The 18,688-nt window shown below is 40.1% G+C and overlaps 1 protein-coding gene across 1 annotated transcript in view; it reads right to left on the bottom strand.

Annotated features, from left to right (window-relative positions):
* Positions 1 to 10,864: 10,864 nt before the first annotated feature.
* The window catches only part of PTH2R (parathyroid hormone 2 receptor), a 61,445-nt gene continuing 53,621 nt past the window's right edge, over positions 10,865 to 18,688 (bottom strand). Inside the window, exons 11-13 of the mRNA XM_089478034.1 lie at positions 16,676 to 16,814; positions 13,421 to 13,462; positions 10,865 to 11,793 (exon numbers count right to left, since the gene is read on the bottom strand). Coding sequence (XP_089334160.1) covers positions 11,389 to 11,793; positions 13,421 to 13,462; positions 16,676 to 16,814 — 586 coding nt within the window. The 3' untranslated portion in view covers positions 10,865 to 11,388. The remainder of the gene's footprint in view (positions 11,794 to 13,420; positions 13,463 to 16,675; positions 16,815 to 18,688) is intronic.

The following is an 18,688-nucleotide window of genomic DNA, read 5'->3' as shown; positions in this document are numbered from 1 at the left end:
TACCGCTATTCCTCAATGATCACAGCGGTGTATGGGTTGAAGCAAAAAGGGATGCTACTGCCTGTAAATTTTATTCATTTAAGAGAGGCAAGGAAAGAAATTAGGTACAGTTGACCCTCCATAGCCACAGATTCAACCATCCATGAATTCAACCATCCATGGCTTGAAAATATTCAAAAAGGTGTCAAAAAGCAAGCCTTGATTTTTGCCATTTTATAGAAGGGTCACGATTTTACTGCCCCGTTGTATCTAATGGGACTTGAGCAGACGCAGATTTTGGTGGCAAAAAAAGAACACCCAGAAAAGGAATCTTTCGTTCTTTCCTCTGGTAGGAAAATGGAGGTGTGCCTCAAATTATAGAAGCTATGATGGACTTCATGCCTTACATTTTAAAGCACCTTGCAGGGGAATTTATTGTGCTATGTCTGATCTACTAGGGCAAATGTGTCATTTTTTTTCTTGAGAAACAAGAAAGAAACGTTTCTGGATTGGATGGGGGAGTTGGGTACTGACTTGGTGGCTTGAATAGCAAGGAAATGCTGAGTTGCTTTGAAGAAAGATTGATGGTTAGTTGGAGCAAGGAGAGTAAATAAATTTGTCCCTAAGATGAAAGGAAGAGTTAAGGCAATCATCCTAGGAAACCATTTTCTAGAAACAATGACCCAATGTTATCCTGACCCAGTGTTTGGGAGAAGCCCTTTCATGGGCTAGAGAGGAGGGGAATTTCTAGGAATCACACAGTAACTCATTGGAGTAACTAGAGGGGAAGGCATGAACTTAAGAGTAGCTTGGTATCTTTCTGCATGATTTGGAAGAGCATTTACTTGGAGTCTTCAGATGAAGGAAACGTGAAGCATTTTCACCCCGTGAAAAAATCAGCCTTTGACTGGCATTCATTTTTCTTTGCCTCTTTCTCGCCTTTCATCCTGATGTGAACAACTTCCAGGGAATCATCAGTGGGCCCTTGCTATCCGCTGGGGTTTGGTTCCAGGACCCCTGTGGATACCAAAATCCATGGATGCTCAAGTCCCATTAAATTCAATGGCATAGTAAAATGATGTCCCTTATATAAAATGGCAAAATCAATATTTGCCCTTTGGAATTTATCATTTTTGGAGTATTTTCAAACTGCGGGTGCTCAAATCCATGGATTAAAAATCCATGGATATGGAGGGCCCACTGTATAGCTTTGTCTTGACAACTGGCGGACATGCCCTCGAAAAGTCTCTGTCATATTAATTTGCATTGGATAATTAGCACCCTGTCTGAAGCAGAAAATGTTGTGATGCACTAAAGCGCAATCTAATTTAGCATGTTTATTTCATTTGTATATAGCATTTAAAAAGCTTTTAACAGTACCATCCTAATTTTTGTCTAAATATATCAGATGTTGTTGTTGACTGTTATCAAATTGACTTCAAATTATGGTGACCCCATGAACGAGAGACCTCCAAATCACCCTTTCTCAATAGCCCTGCTCAGGTAATTCAGATTCAGGGCACCTGTGACTTCCTTCATTGAGTCTACCCATCTGCCATGTCATTTTCCTCTTTTCTTACTGCCTTCTACCTTATCAAGTATAATAATAATAATAATAATAATAATAATAATAATAATAATAATAATAATAGTTTATTCTTATATACCGCTATTCCTTATACAAGATCATAGCGGTGTACAGTTAAAAACAACATTAAAACAGGAAGAATAACGTTATTGTCTTTCCTAGTGAGTCAAGTCTTCTCATGATATGTCCAAATGCTTCTGATATTTTTTATTGGGGGGAAAAACTGAGGACAGTATAATGTACTGTCCTTACACTATTTAATTTTAACAAAATATAATGGACCTTAAAAATATTGATGCACTAATAAATTTGGCAGCCCAAACAGCTGTTCTTGGTATACTGACTACCAGACCTTTATTTCAGCAAAGTTCATGTAGCTCCCCATCACTGCAGCTGTTGAAGTATATTCCATTTCATTACTATTTCACATTATTTCCCCCAAGAACTGTTTTAAAAATATGTATTGTCGTATTTTTATTTGCACTGCTCTGGCTCTCAAAACCAATGACATATGTGTATCCTTTTATACACTTGGCAAAAATCATTATCAGGAGAAATTATATTACAACACTGAAACTGCAAAGCTTGGCAAATTTTAAAGTTGCATTTGGCATCTGTTCATTGCTACTGACATAAAATATGTGAAGTTGAAGGCTTTCACGGCCAGAATCCATAGTTATTTTGTGGTGTTTTCGAGCTATGTGGCCACGTTCTAGCCGAAAAACCCCACAAAAAGCTAAACATACAATAATTTTTTAAATCCACAGGAATATAAATCTTCCAGAAAATCTTCCATATGATAAAGGCAGTGCTTTAAATAATCCTGCGGAAATGTGAACCTCACCAAGAACAGTTGGCTATATATTACTACACTGTATTATAGCACAATATATTGACCAGGAAAGAGGCATAATTTCCTCTTCACAGATAAATGATGTGTACATTCTCCTTTAGGCAAGGTGAATGTGCACAATTGGTGGTTATTATACATCTTAGCCCTTAAGCTTCAAATGCATAAGTATGTGCCTCCAGGTCACCCGCTAACCTATAGCAACCCCATGACAAGGAATACTCACAAGTGGTTTTGCCAGTTCCTTCCTCTGAAATATAGCCCACAGCATCTGGTATTCATTGGTGGTTTTCCATCCAAGTACTAACTAGGACCAATGCTTCTTAGTTTTAATGATTAGATGGGATCTGGTGACATTAGGGTATTAATATTGCCCCACACAATGTGCATGTCTTTGTCTTGTTTTTATCTTGTTGTCTTATTTGTGGTTCATTTGGTTTATGTATCTGTTACATAATTTAATTTAATTTGTTTTATGTTTGGATTAATGATCACTTAGATGATCATTAGATGGAGAAAACTTCTGTTAGAGAGACAGAAAGACAGAGAGACAGAGAGATTTTGTTATTCCAGTTCCTTCTAGAGATTAAGAATTAATTTCCTGCATCGAGAAGGGAAAAACCAGCCTCGGAGAAAACAGATAATGCCAAGAATGTAGTATGATGCCTTGCCATTTGTTGTGAGCAATTAATGTTGACATCGATTTCAATTTACTTCCAAATTGAAATGTGATATTTCTAGCACATTTGTGGTGCACAATTTACCCTTTCCCTCCCACCAAATATCTGAAAGAAAAGGCTTTTTCTGCTCTCTTTCTGAATGTCATTATAAATTTTAAAAAACCTGCTGTCAGTACATAGCTTTGCTGTCAAACTAAGTTAGAGAGGAGGGTTTGTTTTTTTAACTTTTCCTGCAACTTCCTTGGCTTTGGGTTGTTCAGAATAGGAACATAAAACAAGCACACAAAACTTCCATGCAGTAGTATGTGACTATTGCTCAGAGATAATAAGACAAGATACATTTCAAAACCAAGTCATTTTCTCAGTCTGATGACAGCTGTGAATAAGTAAGGAAGATGTTATGAAAAATGCAGTGTACAGGTAGTGTTTAATCAAAAGGACCCTGGTACTGCCCTTTGTCTTTGGGGGAAGGAAAGCCATTAAGCAGATAATCCGTGGTTCTGCACCTTAGAAGAAAATTGGCTGTCATATTCAGAAAGGATGCAAATGAACTTCCTCGTTCTGTTCTTAGAACACATGCAACTGCAAGCATTTTGTGTATTAGTAGCCTTATGTCCCTGGCTAATAATGGGAAGAATTAGAGTAAATAATGTTATTTGGATCTTTGTTGTTGTTGCTAACTGCCTTCAACTTGAGCTCAACTTATGGCAACCCTATGAACAAGAGACCTTAAGTCACCCTATCCAAAAAAATCCCTGCTCAGGTCTTGCAGATTCAGGGCTGTGACTTCCTTGAGTTTGTTCTCCTGTAAATGTGGTCTTCCTCTTTTCATACTGCCCTCCACCTTACCAAGTACAGTGCACCCGCATCATACGCGCGGCAAAAACCACGCAGCAATAGAAAATGGTGTATGTACCCGTGGTATGTGCGCCTGGCTGCGCTGTGAACACAGGCCCTATTATATCCAATGGAGCTCGAGTATAATGTGCTTTTTGTCTTACGCAGGGGGTCCCGAACGGATCCCCCACATAAGATAAGGACCAACTGCATTGTCATTTCTAGTGAGTTATGTCTTCTCATGGTATGTCCAAAGGATGATAGCCTCGGTTTCATAGCTTCTAGGGAAAGCTGAGGCTTGATTTGCTCTAGGACCCATTTATTGGTCTTTTTAGCAGTCCACGGTATCCATGGAACTCTTCTTCAGCATTGCATCTCAAATATCTTCTTCCTGTGAGCCTCCTTCACTGTCCAGCTTTCACAGCCATATACAGAAATGGGAACTATGATGGCATGGACAATCCTAACTTTAATGGTCAATTTTACTCTCCAGGATCTTGTCTAGTTCTTTCATTTCAATCTACATTGAGATTAAGGATGACATTAAAGTACAGAATTCCTAGGCACAGGATAGTAACCTCAACAGCCTATAAAATCTGCTCTGCCACCACAGACATGATAACAGTGTGCCTAAGATAGCCTTTACCCAACCTGGTGCCTTCCAAATAGGATGGACTACTATTTACTTAAATAAAACTGTTCTAATTTGAATGATGTTATTTCCTTATAAGATGTTAATATATGAATATAAATGAATGTGCAAATGAAAATATGCATAATGAATAAAAATATATTTATTCATATACAACATTGGAAGGCACGACGTCCACATGTAGATGTAAAGAGAGGTCTCGAGAGTAAAACATTTGAGTACCACTGCATTAAACTATTGTCTCTGGAAGGACCATCCCATTCCACTGAGCATTGTCTCATTTCAGTAGACAATATTGGATTTGCAGCAACCACATTGTCTTGGTAATATGTAATTTGGTACTCTGAATGGTTCTAAAATGACCTTTCAGAGTCCAGTATTCCACATACATAACTCAAGATAGTGATGCTCTGACTATTGTTGGAGAAAGGTTAGGCAGAGACATGAAGCCTTTGCTAGAGATACATGTCATATTATAGAAGAAAAGGCTGAGTGATTAGGTATCTTCAGTCGGGAACAGAATGTTCCAGGGCTGTTGTCAAGATGTTTGGAAAATGCTTTTTGTAGAAAGCCCCCTTCGTCCAAATGGTCAAAAACAAAGACAATCTTTTCAGTCCCTTGATGATTGTTTCTCAAATGTTTAAAAAGTGGAATAGCATCAGCAGCTGTGTGGGGAGAATACTGATTTCCACAGAGACCTGTCAGCACTGGGATGCATTTAATGAATGAAATAACTTTGACGAAGGGGCAGATGGTTGCAACTTCACTTGCGCATGGTTCAGAAAGACACAGAAAATTATCCCTAGCTTTTCAATTATTCACCTTACATAGCTATGCTTCAGAAGAAAGAGAGGCTATAAATTTTGGGGAACTAAGAGCTCAAGAGGAAAACATGTTTCTTTCAGTTTAGTGTTATCCATTTCAGAAGGAAGCCAATCGTTCACAAGGGTCATTAATACAAAATAACATCAGGATCAAACACGCTGGTAGAAGGGCAACAGTAATATGAAATACTCCAGTGATAAATAAGTGTTGGCAGGACTGAATAGACAAAATGGTTTGAGAAAGGCTGAAATGAACCAGGCTATAATGTTGAATGTCAGTTAGCTCCATCAGCAGCTGAATGTACATTTTGCCTTATTCTTTGACTCTACATTAGGAGCCAGAAAGGCCAAACTAGATTTGTAGATCAGGAGTGGGCAACATTTTTGCCCAAAGAATGATGATGGTGATGGGTAGGATGTCAGTGGGTAGCAGCAAGGATCAAGGAGATAGATAGATAGATAGATAGATAGATAGATAGATAGATAGATAGATGGATAGATAGACAGACTGTATATATATTTAAATATACAAGAGCACTGGCTTCCTCTTATACTCAGTCTCAAGTGATGTCCCCCATGCAATCCTTCCCTCCCTCCCAAACACAGGCACATGGATTCTGCCTACATTTTCCCTCTCCCCATCTACTCTACCCAATGGTTGCCATATCCCAGTTCCCCAAATGTAAGTGCCAGTCTACAGCTAGTGTGGCATAGTAGTCTGAGTGTTGGACTACGACTCTGGAGACCAGGGTTCAATTCCTGGCTCTGCCGTGAAACCCACTGGGTAACCTTTGGCAAGTCACATGCTCACAGCCTCAGAAAAGGCAATGGAAAACTTCCTCTGAACAAATCTTGCCATCCAAGATAGTGAGGCCCAACTGCCAACAAGGTCATACCTGCTTACTCATCATCTATATGTGACATGTTGATGTCTGCAGGCAGACAGCCTATGTGTATCCACCTGAAACATACTTTGGCTTAAAAGGTAAGAATAGCCATGCTGAATGGGAACAAAAGCCTAACTATTTGTAAATTTTATTTATTTATTAAAATAATTATCTCTCACCCCATATCTAAATATCACAGATTGGCTTACAATAAAATCAATTTAAAATAATAAATGATAACAATAATTTTAAGAGACTTGTCAGGCAAGAGAGCAAAGCAGAAACAAAACCAGAAAGTAGTAGATTTCTCTGTGCCTTACTGCACAGAGAATTGTTGTTATCACAGTACTATTATTATCATAGCGCTATTATTGTTATCATAGTGCTTCAGTTTTCTTTCCACAGGAAATGGTTATCAAAGTGCATCTTTTATTGAATTGATTTTTCCAGCTAGAAAAAAGATGTGGCTTTAAAACTCTCTCCCACCAGAAGAGAACTGAAGCACTACAATGTCATGCAGTAAAGAACAGAGGAAGCAGCTTCTCTCCAGCTCTGTTTCTGCTTTGTTTTCTCGTACAATTAGGCTCTAAAAGATTAGAAATATATTAAAGAGATTATCAAATAAAAATCAGACAATTTAAAACTGGTCCAAACCATTTTAAATAATGTAACCATCAAACATGCATAGCCTGGATAAAATCAGTTACACCCAAAGGTTTTAATAAGTCAGGTTTTGACATGACTGCAAAATGATCCCAAGGTAGCTAGTCCCACTTTCTCTTCTCACTGGCTCATAAAATCCTGTAACAAGCTCACCAACAGCATATGAGCATAATTTCTCTTCCCAGTTCATATGCTCCAGCAACTGGTGCTAAAACATCCTGTCTCTGGGGATTATTATTCAGAAGAGAATTGAGCAAGGGATGCACCATTTCTTAGGTTCAAAACACACTGCAAAAAATAATTCAGTTTGAGACTGCTTTATCTGTCCTGGCTCATTGATAGAGTATCCTGGGAATTGTAGTTTATTTTGGCACCAGAGCTCTCTGACAGAGAAGGTTAAATGTCTCACAAAAGTATAGTTCCCAGAATTCCTTAGCATTGATCAAACGCAGTTACAGCAGTCTCAAACTGGATTATTTCTGCAGTGTGTTTTGGACCATAGTCACTCCAACAACTGACTCTCACTATGGAGTTTATCACATGGAAGCAGCCAAATCCTGTACAAAAGCAGGGTTTAAATCCAAGAAAATCCTGCAAATGCAGGACTGTTTTCAGACTACGTTGCACACATTGAGCATTAATATGACATTAACCTATGCAGAAAGTGGGCAAAATCAGCCACTTTTTACTTTCCCCGAAGTAAAAAGTGGCTAATCTTGCTCACTTTCTGCATGGCTTAATGTTGGGTTAATGCTCTGTTAGCCTAACATGTCTGAAAACAATCCCACTTTTGTGGGATATCCGCAGGATTTAAATCCACTTTATCCACAGGATTTGGGCACTTTGCCTCCGGTGTGATAAGGTCCTACGTTGGTGGTTTCCAATTTTTCAAGAGCAAAGCAAATAGGAATTCAAAATCAAAATGTTTTAATGTATCTTACACACCACTTCACAATATTTGCTCAGTTTAATGCATTTATCAACAACAATCTGGATGCTATCATTCAATTCAGATTAGTTCTCATGTACTTGGTCAGGCATAAAACAAACACCGTATTGGCAACTGGAAATGCAGGCAGTAGCATAAACACACAAACACATACAACTAAATGAACAAACAAACAATAAACAAGCAAATCTGAAAGAGTCAAGAGAAATCAAGTGGGTTTGCTTGCTTGTGCCCATCGTTGGCAAAATGAAGCACTTTTAAAATAACCTTGATGGAATTAGTTGCTTAGAGACAGATACAGAAACTGTGCCCTCTGCTTGAAAACAGCATGATGGATGGCTGAGCTTCAGGACAAAAGGAGGCAGCAGGAATGAGGGTGCTTATACCTCCAGCTTCCAGGGCATTTCCACTGCACCCTTCCTTGTGCTGCATCAGATATTCATCTGGGAACCCACCTTGGAGAAAAGCTACTGGATAAGAGGAATGGAGACAAGCAACAGGCAGGGGAAGGGTCACATTCCCTCTCCTGCCTATTGCTCTTCTCACCTAAAGCATATCACCCCACTTTTCGGCTGGTTGCTGCTGATTTTGAATCCTAATTCTGCTATTATATGTCTAGTTCAACTGCATAATTCTCTCCAACAGAAACTGATTAGACACATGAACGTTTAAATCTGAGTGGCTCATTTCCATATTTTACAATTATGCTCTTCACAAAATGTCAGGCCAAGTTTGTTTTTCCAGACTTTTATGCCAGGCTTTATAAAACAAAACATACCATTCAAACATATTTTACAGCAAATGATATTTCGAAAGGCATGCATCCCAGGTTCCTTGTTTGGGTAAAATATTGGCATCACTACAGGACCTTACTCTCTGTGGGCTGATTCACCCATTATTGAAGGAAAATCAAGAAGGACAAACTCTCAAGTCATTCCCTTTGCTTGCTTTGACTACTGGAAAAAGGCACCTGACTGTCTTCTTCTGGCAAGTGGAGGTAAGTAAGAATTGTTTCTAGTAGTTGCCTTGATATGTACATACAACAGAGATATCACTGTTGGGCTTTAAATGGGAAAGGAATGAAATAAAATATCAGGACAAAAATAGCTCTTTGAAGTCATGAGCTGGAATCTGACAACGCAGATCTTTAATCAGGAAGATAAAAAAGGACAGCCAACGTGGTGTAATTGTTTGAGCATGGGACTACAACTCTGGAGACTAAGGTTTTAATCCCTGCTCAACGATGGAAATGCACTGGGTGATCTTGGGAAGTCACATTCTCAGCCTCAGATAAAGGCAAACCTCCTCTGAGTAAATCTTGCCAAGAAAAACCTGTGATTGGTTCACCTTATGGTCACCATAAGTCAGAAGTGACCTGAAGGCACACAACAACAAAAGTCATGAATTGGAATTTGGAAATTCATATCTTTAATCACAAAGATTTTTTTAAAAAGAGATCTTACTCCACTGTCCAAATGGAAATTATCCTGAATGGAGCATATGATCGGTACGTAGAGAGATCTTGCAGCATCTTTGAGACTACTGAAAGAAAGAAGTTGGCAGCATGAGCTTTCCTAGACTTCAGTTTACTTCCTCAGATGCATTTGGAAGTGGAAGTCAGGGACAGGCCTATATATGCCATTGGTGTGTGAGAATGTCAATTCAAATTCAAAATCCTTTATGTATGGAAATGAAGTGGCAAGTCCAGTTTTAACAATAGTTGTTTGTGAACAAAGGCATTGGAAAATAGCCTTTTTGTGTGGAAATGAAGTGGCAAGTCCAGGTTGGCACTGGAAGCTAGCCTGTAGGTGAAGAGAATAGATGAGTGTAGGCTGCCCCCCCCCCCCATGGAGTCAGATGTGTTGAAATGTGTGTAGCATGTCAGGAAGCCGTCATCTTTGTTTAATCCATTGCTAAGGGACTGTAATCTGTAGATGAACTCCAATTCTGCTGTTTCTCTTTCTAATCTACCTTTGTAGTTCTTTTGTTCAAACCCACTGTTGCAAAGTCTGAGATGGAATGCCCAGGGAGATTGAAATGTTTTGCCGCTGGTTTTTGTGAATTCCCATTCCTAATGTCTGGTTTATGTCCATTTATCCTCTGGCGCAGGGCCTGGCATGTTTGCCCAATGAGGAGTGCTGACTGGCATTGATGAAACACAAAAAACAAGGCCAGACTTGTACTTTAGTCTACGAAAACTCATGCTGCCAACCTCTTTCTTTCAACTAGTCTCTTTAGGTGCTACAGTACATGATCTCTCTACATACTGATTCTACAGACTAACATGGCTATATCTTTGAATTCTGGAGCCAATAATGGCAATTAAAATTAATAAACTTTCATTGTGTTTTTATTTTCAGCATTAAGAATTTAAAAATCCTCAGAAAAATATAAATTTAACACAATCCATACTAAATAAGATAAAACAGGAGATTTAAAACATTTAGAGAAAGTGAAGAATTGAACTGGAGAAAAACAACAACTGCACAAAGTGCTTCTGTACAGGCAATGAGAACAATTTTATCAAAGCAGAATTTTCCAGAATTAAGATTCTGCTGTGAATTTTTACAATGGTTGTGTTCATATGTCGTAACACTGTCTTCATGTTTTAAGGTGGCCTTGGCATTTTGTATTTTACATTTTGGCATAAGCTGCCTTGTGTACTTTAGTATACCACTGAACTGGCCATAAATAGTCACGTAAAAGGGAGCATGATCTTGCTAGGGAACGATCAAGAGTTGACGGAAAATTAACTCTACAGTTAATTTGTATTGTACCACTTAGTGGCTGTAAAAATTGTGCCAATGTAGACTCAACATCATTAAAAGAAGCTGGAACTTTGTAATAATGGGAGATACAGGGACAATAGACTTATGCAAAAAAATATGATTGTATACTTATCATATTTTGGAAGGCATACAGATATGAGTGCATGTGTCTTAATATTTAAAATACAAATAAATTTGATTTAAATTTAGAATTGTGACGGTGGATTATGTATGATGCATATAACTGTGTGTTTTGCCTGGACTTTCTGTATTTTTTTTAATTAATAGGAACAAACCCTTGTTCTTAAATTCCATTGACATTTTAATTCCCTGGTGCCTCTGGTGATACTTAAGGCATATAAAAAAATTCTTCCTAACCTAAAAGCATCATGCAGTTCAAAAATGCTGGCAAAGGATGGGTGATCATAGTCCAGTGGAAGAACACATGTTTTGCATGTAGAACACTCTCAGGTTCTCCATGCAGAAAGCTCTTAGAGCTGGAAAAAGTTTGGGCCAGAAACAGAGTAAATGTCTCTGGGCCAAATGAACATTGACTTAACACAGCTTCAAGGGAATTGAGCTGTTTCACCAAGGAAGCCTCTGAGGATGACCCATGATGACAGACTTTGATGGGAATCTTTGCTGCCTGTAAACAGAGGAGATCATTGGCATTATATCAGGCTTGTTCCCTGTGTGTACCATTCTGCTTTGTTAAAGTGCTGCCTCTACTTCTCCCCTGCTCTCTTCTTCCTCAAGGGAACCTGTGAGATTGTCTTGAATCCTAAGGGGCTTCTGGAGTGAAATGCCATCCAGCTTCTTCTCTTCATCTTCATCAGCCTCTTCAGGAACCCAGTGAGGAATGCAGTCCTGTTCAGAGTTACTCCTAACATACCCAGGCAAAATTATGTGGGGATCATTCCGCTGGGTGACATTTTTGCAGGCCCGACTGGAAATCAGTACCACACGGGAACTGGCCACCATATGTGACTGGCTGCTGGTGCTATGAGTCATGTTAGTGAGCACAGAGCCATAGCGGTAGTTCCCACAAGGTGCTGGTCTCTCCCAGTCTATAGCCAAATTCCATCTAGCCCATGTCTTCTTGATCTCAGTCTGCACCTAAAGAGAAAGAGAAAATGACTAGATCAAAATGCAAAGAAGGAGTAGGAGGAAAGCTTTAAAAGAAGGCTTTCTTGTTATCTTAGAATGAAGCACTTCCTTAACACATTAGAGTTGTAGTTATGTCACCTCTACAACAGAGCTATTCATGGAAAAATGAGGCAGAGTTGTGACATAAGGGTAGAAGAACCCAGTGCCATCCATCCATGCCTTTATTTATATTCTGCCTTCCTCACAAGCTGAGACTCTAGGCAGCTGATAAAACGACAGAGAATACAATTCAACACATATAGTTAAAAACATACAAAATTAAGAGCAGAACACTATTATACAACATAATTAAAATCTTACTTTAAAAACAGATTTAAAACACCATAAAAGCACCATTTAAAAACACCCTTTTTGTTGTAAAAGATAGCGTCCAAAGACCTACTGGAAAAGAAAAGTCTTAACCTGCTGGTGAAAGAAAAACAAAAAGGACCCATCCTAACTTCACTAGGGACTGGTATGACAGAATATAATGAAAGGAGAAAAAAACATTATTCAACTCTTTCCCACCACCACCACCGTTCTGAAATGCAGATTTAAAAAGAAGAAAATTGAGCTTTTTGGGAAATCTAAGTAATGTTTTGGTATGTTCTACTCTGCAAAACAATATACCTTAAAAACAGACATTACATTCTTCCACTGCATCCTGTGTGTACTATATTAGAAGCAAAAAACAACACTACATAGTTGATCTGTCATGGCTCATACCTTTCTCTCTCTCAACTTGCTCCTTCCTCCACTGGGGGAAGAAGGGAGGCTATTAAGCTAGCTAGAGTGATGCAATTAAAGTGACAGGTGAATCACAAAAGAGATCCCAACACTCACTCCTAATGGTCACAGATATTGCTTTCAATCTCATACTCAGCCATGTTATAGCTGTCCAGGTAAGATGGCCCTTGCTGGATTTTTATGAAGAAGCTGCCTTTTCCTAGACAGAACCCAGATGTACTTTACTCTGTAAGAAATACCACTGCAGTCCATGGAAGCATCCACAGGACAAACTTTTATAAACAAAGCCGGGATCCCAAGCAAGCCATATGATCCCCACTTGGAAAAATGACTGTTTAGACTGAAACTCACAGGATCACCAATCAGCATGGGCATTGGTCACCTATTACTAATCAAATATAGTGCATAGTGCAATAATATTGCAGTGGATTCCTGCTCAGACTAGACCTATTGAAGTCAATGGAGCTTAAGCTAGGTCTCTTCTATACTACAATGTACTTTGAATTCCAGTTTAATTGTCATGGCTCCATCCTTTTGAATCCTGGAATTTGTAGTCTGAACTAGAACTAGAGCGCTCTAGTGGAGAAATCTCAAGTACCACATGAAACTACAAACCCCAAGATGGAGCCACAATAGTTGTGGAATCAAAGTGCTGTAACTGTAAACTGTGGAAGAGACCTTAGTAGTAGTACAGTAGCTACTTAGAAAATAGTAGCAATTGCTAAAAAATTATCCTCACAAATGCACCAGTGAAATAATCCGGACTCATTCCTGTTTTATACATAGGAAGGCTGAGGCTGAGATTTGTCCCAGGTCATCTCATTCTCCATGTCTCAGTTTGCTAGCTTACCTCTCCGTTGCAGTAGCAATAGATGATGGCAACAAAGAAGCCCTGCATAAGAAAATGAAGATAATTATAAAGAGAATAATAAATTGGTAATTTCGTTATCATGTCTATGAACCATGAATTCAACACTGATTTTTAATTAATATGTCTGAAGAGCCCTGAGGAGTTCATGAATATGTACTGAAAAGCAGGAAGTAAATGTTTCAGAAATCAGATAATCAGATAATAAAAATTGTATTGTAACTATCCTCCAAAACAGCTGGTGCACTCCAGATATTGTGGGCTAAATACCCAGTGATTCCTGCCAGCACAGCCAATGCTCTGGGTGGGATGTTAGAGGTTGTAGCCCAAACTATTTTGAAAGCACCAGATGGTGGAAGGATGCTCAAAGCCAAATAGTAGCTCCAAAAGTGTACTGGCCCTTAACTGATTAACATTTCAGTCAGGGTTGGGTAACAGTTGGCCCATGTGTCATGTACACCTTCTGCCAGGCTCTGCTGCCCCCTCACTGCTCTATTTGCCACCAAAATTAGGCACTTCCATAAACACTTCCATAAAACAAAGGCACTTCCATAAAACAAAGGGTAGCTCTCCTGTCACACCACTGAAAATTCACATCATGACATCACTTTAGAAGTGCTATTAGGTTTTAAAACGTGTATGTTCCAGGTTTTCTTCTTCCATTGCTGCTGGGCCATCACATTCTTACAGTGAGGAAGCAACTGGGGGTATTCCTGGTGGAAACAGAGAAGTCCAATGTGGCTCCACACTGCCAGAACTAGATAATCCCTGATTTAAATGGAGTGGGCAAAGTATGACCCCAGGGCTACAAGAAGCCTTAATGCTATTTTTGTGCTCCTTGACCTCTCCAGGTTCTCTGGACTGCTCTTTTTCTGACAACAAAAAAGGGTAAATTATTTCTCCTGGAACCCTCCAGGACAAGCAATAGGATGCAACCACCTCTCCATATACAGAGGCAATGTTTAACTTAAAAAATACTGCTTTTGAAACCAGAAGTAAACTTCTCACCACTTCTTCAGAGGGAAGAATTGATTGTTTGCTTGCTTGTTTGCTTTTGGGCATTTTTCATAGTTGGTGTGGGCCCTGCATGTGCCAAAGAGCAGAAAAATTGCCTCCAGGCCCACAACTGCCCAGCTCTAATTTAATGAAAACTTGAACATATGGTTGGGCCTGTCTTATGGAACCAGCCATTTTCTATTACACTGAGTGGTTTAAATGCTGTCCCAGCCCTTCAGGGGCCACTCATGGCAAATAAGTAGCTCTCCACATGGAAGGATATGGAATGGGCACTGCCATCTTTGGTATTCTGGATTGTTAGAAGGTTGTATGGAATTTCCATCCTAACAGTGCTTCTGTGGCTTCTGAATAAGCCTGTTATTCTGCTCTCTGGCTGAGAAGCCTGCCACCCAATTTCAGCTGTGCTACAGACATCATTAATTTTCTGTTAACAGAGTAGGTGTGTATGTGGGCATTACATCTTTAACAGAAAAAAAAGAAGACCACTTCAATATGTTTCAGCAACCTTTTAATTCACAACTAAGAGTATGCATACCTAAAATGGAATAAGCAGGCCTGTGCAGCCTGATGATGTGGACAGGATCCCTGGAGAAGTGAGGGCCACCACATGCACACTGGATCCTTGCCCTTCCTAGCTCCTGAAAACAGGCAAAGGGGGACTGGCCGAGTGGGTAAGGGGAGTGGTGAATTTGCAAAGCAAATTTCCATACTGTCTAAAGGAGGCTGTGGTAAGGCCACTACTGAAAAGGACCTCCCTGGATCCCACCATCCTGGATAACTATTGGCCAGTCTCCAATATTCCATTCTTGGGCAAGGTTCTGAAGTGAGTAGTGGCCTCCTCGCTCCAGGGGTTTCTGGATTAAATGGATTATCTAGATCCATTTCAATTTGGTTTCATACCTGGTCGCCTTGGTGGATGACCTACGCAGGGAGCTGGACAGGGGGAGTGTGTCCCTGTTGGTCCTGCTGGATCTCTCAGTGGTTTTTGATACCATTGACCATGATATCCCTCTGGGCTGCCTTTCTGGGATGGGACTTGGGGGCACTGTTATGCAGTGGTTCTGGTCTTTTTTGGAGGGATGAACTCAGAAGGTAGGGGGAGGACTCCTGTCTGACTCTTTGGCCATTGGCCTGTGGAGTACCACAGGGTTCTGTTTGTATCCCATGTTATTCAACATCTACATGAAACTGCTCGGCGAGATCATCTGGAATTATGGGGTGAGGTGTCACCAATATACAGTTGACACCTTTCCTTTCCATCTGACTCCAAAGAAACTATCTCGGTACTGAACTAGTGTCTGCGGTCAGGAATGGACTGGATGAGGAGGATTCAGTGCCTCCAAATCTTGTGCCTCCCCACTGCTTGAACAATTCTTGCTCCCCCCCCCCCCCCCCGAGGGGTGCCATCACACCATTTGAGAATCATTGCATTAAGGTATTCTGGAGGCAGCAGATATTTACCTTGCCTGTTGGATGCCGACAAAACCTACTACAGTAGGATTGGTTAAAATAGAATTCCACTTTTGCCCAACTCAAGCTTTGTATACTGCATTGCTTATTGTGGACATTCTGGTGGAATCCACTACTGTGAAGCCTTCTTTCACCATCCTCCACCACTGTGAAACCCTCCTTCATCATACTCCCAATGCCAACACTGCCACAAATCTTTCAGGGGATGAGAAGGGAAAAGGAAATATGGTAGGTATAAAAAAAGAAGCTTCATCCTCAGAGACTTTGGGGCAAAACAGACCAGCAGTAAGAGCCGGCTTCCCAGCGATGTGGAGGGGGGGGGGGTGTTCAGACAGCACACATCCCCAGGCTGCCAGGAAGCTGCATGGCTGACCGCACGTGTGATAGCTTCATGGTGTTTCAGCATTTCAGTGTTTGCATGCACTGTGTTGCAGAAACACTATAAGGCTGCAGCAGAAAAGCCATCTTATTCCCAGTTCAAAAAGGAGCAGGTTTCTGCCACTTCTGTTTGAGCTTGAAAAATGCCGGGTTTGGGCTGTGGCGTGCATTGCTGCAGCCCCAACCCAGCGATCAAAAGTGTAGCCAGAAGTCCTTCCTTCAGGGCAGTCTGTTTCACTCCTTTGTTAAGTGAGATGTGCCTGTGTTGTCTCTATGTAAGAACAAGGCTACCAGACATAAAGGACCTTCTCTATTCACTTTGTATGAACAACATGGCTCATAATAACAACGTAGCACTATAGGTCACCATACCTGGAATGAGTTGAAGAAGAGTTCACAGTGCATCCGGATTTCCCAGCCCAACCCAGTAAACGTGTGAGGCAGGCATACAAAGACAATGTAGTGCACACCAAATACGAGGATCAGAATCAAAGTGGATTTTGCTAGTTTCCTGGAAGAGAGTTGAGAGCAATTATGATCCTTTATACTTCTACTAAATACTACGTGCTGAATTGGAGAGGAAAGTGATGTCAACTGGAAACCTAAAGCTACAGCAGAATATAAACAATCTGACTCTGTACAGAGCTGCAGGTATGGGGTGTCTTAAAACACAGCTTTCACTGTACTATTTTTCCTGGCTGAAACCCAAAATTTGGCTCTGTGTGTGTGCGTGCGTGCGTGCGTGCGTGTGTGTGTGTGTGTGTGTGTGTGTCCACCAAGATGACACACTGTCTCTAATTAGTAATGCTCCTATATTATCCACAATACTTCTCTCTTTTTTTCTAGCACTGAAAATCTGCTAAGAAAGGAAAGTTGGAATAGTTGGACAACACCTTTTGGATGGAAGCTGTCCATCTTGAAGCAACTGTGAAATGTTATTCAGTACATTCAAAATATTGACTTCCAATGGATTAAAATGCCTAGGTAAAGAAAAAAATGTCTCTTGTAAAAAGAATAACAATTTAATTGACAAACGAGTATTTCTAGGGGAGAAGTTCTGAGATGCCACCATGCCAGGGGTGGGGGAGATCCTCATCTCTTGTATAGTCTGATAAAGAGATACTTGCTAAAGAGCTTCATTGGATCAAGATGTGGGAAGGCTGAGATGGGAAGACATTGAAACACAGCACTCACATCAGTTCATTTTATATATAAATGACAAGAGTCATTTAGACCCTCTTTCCTGTCCCTGAGATCTAAGGCCAGTTCATATGCATCCAGGAGATCACAGGTGAAACTGACATATGTTCTGGGACATGCAAATCCCATCAACAGCACCGGCACCTTCTCATTTTCCCTTCTCAATATGACTGTGTGATGATTTCAAGCAAATCTAGTGCCATTAGCTAAATGAAGATGCTGGAAATATCTGAAAGGCCTGCATCTACTTTTTCAAGTACTTCCATCTTGGTAATCCATGCCCATTGTGTAGCAGTGAAGTAAACACCTGTATCTAATAGTTGTAGTTCATCAATAAATAGCAGCTAAATGACAAACAGAACCAGTGTGGTGTAGTATGTTGAGCACTGATTTATGATTCTGAAGACTAGGGTTTGAATCTCTACTCAGCCATGTAACCCCACCAGGTTAACCTAGGCAAGTCACACACGACTCAGACTGGAAATGGACGAAAGTACCAAGGACTGAAGAGCAGGTTGCTAAAGTTGAAGAATCTGACCAAGTTACCAAATTGATGTGATTTTAAAAGATAAACCAATTGAAGATTTTAGAAACTGCTTATGGGTTGTTGTTTTTTAGCAATAAGAATTCTAACAATGTAATAACCTTTTACATTGGTTATGGTTAGTAGTAATTAGAGCAAGTGGAACTTAGTTAAATCTGTAATGGTAGAATAACATTTTTGTTTTATTAACTGGTTTTCTTTTTTCCTTTTCATTACATTTCATTTATTATGGGAGCGTCAGAGTTCATTTGTGTCTATAAAGATGTTCATACCTGGCTGCATCACTGCTAAAAGGTGTCTCAAACGTCCCTAAGAGGGGAAGGAAGCACCTGTGTCTGAATGCCAGGCGCACTTCCTGAAACGTCATGGAAATGTCACTCCCTCCTAGCATCCCTGAAATGTTTCTGGGGAGCAGAATTCCTCTGAACGCAAAGTTTGCATTCATAGGAAATCTGCTCCCCTTGCGATGATTCAGGGATACTAGAGGAAGCCACTTTTCCATGGCGATTCAGGAAGCACGGCTGGTGTTCAGACACAGGTGCTTCCTCCCTCTTTTAGGGACATTTGGGAGATGTTTTAGCAGCGATGCAGCCAGATATGAAAATCTTCTTAGTTAGTCTGTGTTTGAATAGATTGTGCTA

This window comes from Sceloporus occidentalis, unplaced genomic scaffold, assembly GCF_023333645.1.
Source record: "Sceloporus occidentalis isolate IW3139 unplaced genomic scaffold, rSceOcc1.0.p SCAF_12, whole genome shotgun sequence".
NCBI lineage: Eukaryota > Metazoa > Chordata > Lepidosauria > Squamata > Phrynosomatidae > Sceloporus > Sceloporus occidentalis.
This window is presented reverse-complemented; position numbering and strand designations above follow the sequence as displayed.